Here is a 6,772-nt window from a genome sequence, read left to right on the forward strand (position 1 = left end):
CCTATTTACTTGATTGGTGGAGGTAATCCATAATTACTGTTGGTGAAATTATAATCACACCCTATCAGAACCCCCCCCCCCCCCCCCCCTCTCTTAAAAAACTCTTCGGATCTGCACGATTCACAGAAGTCACCAAAACTGCCGTGAAAAAAGCGGGAGGCGCCGAAAAGCGCGCTTTTGCATCCCTGTCTTAGCCAGGAAATGTATCTCTCCATAAATCAACAAAATTATAACACCCAACTATACTTTTAAGAGTCTTAGCTGAAGGAGGATGTGGTTCATTATGATTCTGATCCAATTGCTGATTTAAAGTGCAATTAAGATCACCCCCTGGTATAATAATATTATCCCAGGGACAGTGCGATTAAAGCATCTGAAAGTTTTTCATAAAGTTATACACTCCCGGCCATCATTAGGAGCATACACAAATTGTCACCTAAAGTAACATCTACTCTTAATATTCTTTCTGGTGTGATCTCAAAACTACCAACCAAACCGGGTGAAAACTGAATTTCAACCCCTGTACTAATATTTGTGCCATGGCTCAAAAGCACATTCCCCTTCCAATCCCTAAACCTGTGAACGGTTCTGCAAATCTGTGTGCGTTTCCTGAAGTAAGATCACATCAGCATTGTTAAGAATTAAATCATTAAAGAGATTATTTCTTTTTACTGTACTACAACAGCCATTAATATATTCAAATACCCAATATTAAAAAAAGGTAATGTTAATAATTATAATGGGGTATAAAGCAACCGACCACATCTGCTCTTTCACACTTTTCATAGAATCAATGTTTTTTCAGACGCTTTTTCTTACCGTGCTACAAGTTTAAGCCTATAGTGTTTTGGTTGATCCAGTTCTTCCAACGTCACCTTTCGCATAGAACCAGCACCAGACTCAACAAAAAGTTCCAAATCAGGAAAAATTTTGCCAATTAGTTTTTTCTCTGATTCTTAGTAGCGTCTGGAAATTGCTCAACTGTTGAACTGTGTAAAAAAGGAGGCTTTAAATGGGAAGTAAGATAATTCCCCACAGAATTTCCTTGTGAATTTACTTCATGTTCATCTCCCGTATCTGGACATTCACATTCAGAGTCAATCTCAGATAAATCATCAGTTCTCTGTGACAACATATCTACAGAAATCAGGCACAGCATTATGACCACTGACAGGTGAAGTGAATAACACCGATGATCTCTTCATCACAGCTCCTTTTAGTGGGTGGGATATATCAGGCAGCAAGTGAACGTTTTGTCATCAAAGTTGATGTGTTAGAAGCAGGAAAAATGGGCAATCGTAAGGATTTGAACGAGTTTGACAAGGGCCAGATTGTGATGGCTAGACAACTGGGTCAGAGCATCTCCAAAACTGCAGCTCTTGTGGGGTGTTCCCGGTCTGCAGTGGTCAGTCTCTATCAAAAGTGCTCCAAGGAAGGAACAGTGGTCAACTTACAGGACTTAAAGGATCTGCTGCTAACATCTTGGTGCCAGATACCACAGCACACCTTCAGAGGTCTAGTGGAGTCCATGCCTCGACGGGTCAGGGCTGTTTTGGCAGCAAAAGGGGGGCCAACACAATATTAGGAAGGTGGTCAATGTTATGCCGGATTGGTGTATGGGGATGATTAGGAGCCCATGATGGACAGGGGCCAATGGGCAAATTTGGCCAGGATGCCAGGTTAAACCCCTACTCCTACTCCTGGGATTTTTAAGGACCAGAGAGTCAGGACTTCGGTTTAACGTCTCATCCGAAGGATGGTGCTCTTTGACAGTGTAGTGTCCCCATCATTAGACTGGGGCATTAGGAGCACAGAGCACAGGGAGAGCGCCCCCTGCCGGCCTCACTAACACCTGCTCCAGCAGAAACCTGGTTTTCCCAGGAGTTTCCCATCCAGGTACTGACCAGGCTCAACCCTTCAGTGACCAGTCTTGGGCTGCAGGGTAACAGAAGCTCCGCCCTATAACGAATGCGTGACTCCACCTACCTGAGGAACGACTCACTGCAGATGGTTTACATTCATTTTATTACATTTATAAGACATTGAAGATCTTAATCATATTTGATTTACACAATACAAAGCAATGAGTTCTAAAACCATCAAAAACAGCCTACAAATGTTACATTTACAGTATAAGAAAATATCACTTAAAATCTTCTGCAGTGTGACATGATTCATATAAAACTATACTTTAAAACTATATTTTGTTTGTGTAGTTTTATGACAACATTAATCAAGAGACTACATGAAGTATTATGACCTTCATAAATGTATTTGTCACACCACAGTGCTGTTTAAGATGAAGTAGAGAGTTGAAAACGTATAAGAAATGGTGATAAAATATACACTCAATATACACCAAACAATCACAGTCATAATTTCTCACTGGATGGTCCACAGTAGTTTGGCTAGTCAGAGGGGTTTATGGGTAAATGAACAGCGCTGTAGACTGCAGTTGTTCTTGTGTCCGTGTCGTTCAGATCAGAAAGAAGAGCCGTTTTACTGACAGTCACATAACTGCAGGAAACTTTTGTGACCTGAGAACAGACACAATTCCTCAAATCATTAAACATCATATTTAAGTGAAAACAGGTGGATGTGTACAGAAGCATATGCATTACTACTCAAAGAGGCTAATTCCCAATCCAGCGCCAGTGCCATTTACACCTGAGAAAGACACGGAACCAGTGTGTGTGTGTGTGTGTGTGTGTGTGTGTGTGTAGTAGAGCGAGAAAAAGTGTTTATGATTGATCATGACTTACCTCATCGCTGAATAATCCTGAACTCAGATCAGTTTTTAGAAGAATGAGAGGAAACAAAAACACATCAGATTAATGAACACATGGTGCATCTTCTCCATATACAGCGTCTCTCTCAGGTCTGTCTAGAGTACGATTATGCTTTCACTTCAACACTTTAAACTGTACATTATGAATCTGAGTCTATTGAGGGTCATTCTGTATTACAAACTAATGGAAGATATCCCAGATATGAAAATGTAATCACCGTGAGTCTGTTTATTCTTTCGCACCGACATTAGAAACATCGGAACACCAAACAGGAGCAAAAACAAAACCTCAGAAATGAAGATCACTGAAGAGTCTGAAAATACAAGAGAAAGATGTGAGATTCATATAAATCTGAAGAGCTTTTAGTACAGTAATACTTGCCTGTTATTGTTGTATCAAGTGAAGTCATTTCAGTGATCATTTGAGTTTTCACTGATGATGGATATGGTGTATTCAGGTCATTTGTCTCTGTAATGACAGTGTTGTCACAGTATCACAGAAATGCAAGAAAATTGACATTCACTTCTGTTTGTGCACCTTCTCTAAACTTTCACGCATTCATGTTTTCTGACACACAGTCATCAGACACAGCAGCAAAAACAGAAAACTTCCGTTTCTAGTTACTTTAAAACAATCCTTAAAACTACATGAACTATATAAACTGAAAGATTATGTGCACAGTCATCTTTATTCAGATGCATTTACATTGTGACTGTACAATCAACTCTTTCTGTGTGTGTACAGACGTGTGGCCCATAGAAACTGAAGGGTGTGAATGACAGAGAAACAGCATTGCTCAGAGTGGATTGCGGTTAGATCGATCTCCTGTTTTATGTTGTAGCCCTTTTTTCTTCATGTATAAAGTTGTGTCCCATACGATTCTCTGAAGGCCAACACGCTAACATCACAGCTGAAGAACTGCTACACTACTTTCATTAAATTCTTCTCCCCACAAGAACTCTGCTCAAGCTCACTTATTTCATGCATCAGAGAAATCTGACAAAACCAATCATTGTAAATGATCATTGCTCGCCTGTGAGGTTGATCAGGACTCGTGTGATGAAGCTCTTGTGTCCTCCATCAGACTGAACTCCACACCAGTATTCTGAATGTTGTTCAGTCACATGACTGATGCTTCCCGTCAGGAGCCGCTCTTCTCTGTCATCATACAGCTGGATCTTTCCCTCACGCCTCCATCTTCTGCTCTCATTCACAGACGTCTCTTCAGCACAGAGATCAGCTCCAGATCTCCAGCAGAGAAACTTCACATCACTGCTGTGGGATTGTGGGTATTTGCAGCTGATGTTCACAGATCCTCCTGCAGCCGCTGATAGACTGATGCTCTTCACACAATCATCTGTTTCAGATCCAAATAAAGCGCAGTAATGTTAGAATGACCAGATATATTCATGGATTCACCTCATAATGACTGAAAGCGGCTCACCCTTCTCAATGTTCAGGCTAAACTCAGAGAAGAAACTGTAGTCTTCAGAAACTTTGACTATAATCTTATATTCTCCAGAGTCGTTCTCATTCAGCTCTCTGATAAACACACGTAAGAGCCCTGCAGATCTGCCCTCATGAATGGAGAATCGTCTGTCATGTTCCCATTCTGAGGCTCTGTTAGTGTTTATTACAGGAAGACATTCTCTAAATTTACAGACGTATATCAAAGGTGTCTCTTCTTGTGTGTCATATTTGAAGTTTATGATGACGTTTCCTCCTGAATATCCTCTCACGGTCCTGATTGGTTGATCTGTTCAACACAAACACAGATCATTTGTCATTTTGTTCTCAATATAAACACATTTATCTTCACTTTGCTACAACATTTATGAACTCAAGTCCAGATGATGAGTGTAAATCTTCCATCAGGAGATAAAAAGGTTATTGATGGCGTGAGTTATGAGTTAGACGAGTGAACGGCAGTAATTCCAGTCAGTGTTGAGGATCGTGATGTTGTGGAGTCTCAGTTACTCACCGGTTATAACCTTCAGATTCACTTCAGTGGAGGGATCTATTTCTGAAGGTATATCAACTCCACAATAGTACATCCCAGAATCCCATTCTGTCAGATCTCTGATGGTCACAGTGAAGACGGCTGATCTTGTGTCGTCATACAGAGAGAATCTATCCTTCTGAACCAATTTATTTTTCTCAGTCTTGATTTGGTCTGTGCACTCTGACCACTTTCCTTTACAAAAATACTTCTCATTTCCTTTATATCCTTTATAATATTTGCATGAGATTTCAACTCCGCCTCCTGAATATCCGGTCACTCTCATGGAGCTCACGGCACCTACAACAAACCAGCATCTTAACACAACACTAATACACACTGAAGGGAGATTCATGTCAAAGGTCATTAGTTATGGATAAAGACTTGTGTTCATTATTTCATCTCTGTTCTGGTTCTTTTGAGTTCAGATTCTTACCAGGAATCATCAGCAGAGTGAAAGTCCAGAAGATCTTCATTCTTCTCTCTTATTAAATGATCTTCTCTGTTGTCCGTATTCAGTTCTTCTGAAGCTCTCAATGTGTGTTCAGAGGAGTTTTGAGTGTTTCTTTCCTGTGCACGTACTTCCTCTGAGAGAGAGAGAGAGAGAGAGAGAGAGAGAGAGAGAGAGAGAGAGCGAGAGAGAGAGAGAGAGAGAGAGAGAGAGAGAGAGAGAGACTTTTTGCCTTTTAAATTCTTCTTTAATTTACCGAATCATTAATAGAAACACAACACAATTCTTAGACAAAAACACAAAACACAAAACCCCCCCCCAAAAAATATTCAAAGAAACAAATTTAAAAAAACCATCATCGGTAACCTCACAAATACAATTATTAATACCCCACTTGAATTTTAACATCTCCATATTATCAATCAATTTATAATAACCAAACTCAATCTTTACACGAGATTTGATTAGTCCAACCAAAATCAAGACAACATCATTTGACTTCAATTTTCTTTTGCGTGATCACCATATTGCCAATTTTGCTTGACCAAATAAAAAATTAAATAAAATTAGAATATCTTTCTTATTTGATTGGTATTTAGGACCATATATAAAACTAACTGGTGTAAACACTTGTCCCAGTCTGTGACACCATCTTTCCAGTGTATTAAAAAGTGGAATCAATCTTTCACAATTTAAAAATAAATGAAAAATAGTTTCTTCTTGTCTACAAAAAGGACACTCCTGGTTTACTTGTGGATCAAGGTGTGCTCTGTGTCTGTTTGTAGCTATTACACCATGCTTAACCCGCCACTGTAGATCACCAGTTCTTTTTTCAATGGGGGGTTTGTACAAGGTCCTCCAGCTGCCTTTCGGGGGAGCATCTGACCCAAGCACTTCATGCCACTTTAAATCTTTAAAATTTTCAAGAGATTTGAGATGTAACACTTTAAGACATGTTGTGTACAGAGTTTTCTTGCTGGTATTGCTGAACAAATCCAGCCTGGTCTTAAAGGGAAGTAGACTTCCTTCTACTTCTTGCCATGTCCCAACTACAGCTAAAAATGTTAAACTCTGGAAAAACAGAGGCATGATCTTCTTCAAAAACACTTTCAGGAGAAAAAAGTCTTTAACTCTGTTCAACAGCTTTTCCACCAATCGAACTGACTTTATGTTGATCTTTGAAACGAAGTTTTCTGATGACAACCAACCGTCTTCGTTTAATATATGTCCAAATTTGTTTATGCCTGCATTCCATATAGCTTCCTTCAGGGACCAGGATTGCAAAAGATCCACGTCTATTGTAGGATTGCACAAAAGAGGCTCCTCTCTCAGCCACAAGTCTTTAACACCACTTAGTTATCTTGAAACCTTGAACACTTTCCATGCATTCATCATTGATCTGTAGAAAGTCGTCAATCTGCTCAAATTAAGATTCTCAATGTCCATGAGAAAAAGGTGACAATCTAGTGCCATGCCGCCTACATTCCTCAGAAGGGCACAGGCCACTTCGAACCATGACACATTGTCACCGTA

The 6,772-nt window shown here is 39.8% G+C and overlaps 1 protein-coding gene across 1 annotated transcript; it reads right to left on the reverse strand.

Moving 5' to 3' along the window:
* Positions 1 to 2,006: 2,006 nt before the first annotated feature.
* On the reverse strand, positions 2,007 to 5,366 carry LOC307134736 (polymeric immunoglobulin receptor-like). Its single transcript, XM_079830725.1, has 7 exons — positions 5,225 to 5,366; positions 4,771 to 5,088; positions 4,234 to 4,545; positions 3,823 to 4,146; positions 3,171 to 3,257; positions 3,007 to 3,102; positions 2,007 to 2,556 (listed from the first exon to the last, which is right to left on the reverse strand). The coding sequence occupies exons 1-7, from the start codon at positions 5,262 to 5,264 to the stop codon at positions 2,510 to 2,512; spliced, it is 1,224 nt and encodes a 407-aa protein (XP_079686851.1). The 5' UTR covers positions 5,265 to 5,366; the 3' UTR covers positions 2,007 to 2,509.
* Between the last annotated feature and the right edge of the window lie 1,406 nt (positions 5,367 to 6,772).

Source organism: Gobio gobio (genome assembly GCF_949357685.1).
Source record: "Gobio gobio genome assembly, chromosome: 12".
NCBI classification, from domain to species: domain Eukaryota; kingdom Metazoa; phylum Chordata; class Actinopteri; order Cypriniformes; family Gobionidae; genus Gobio; species Gobio gobio.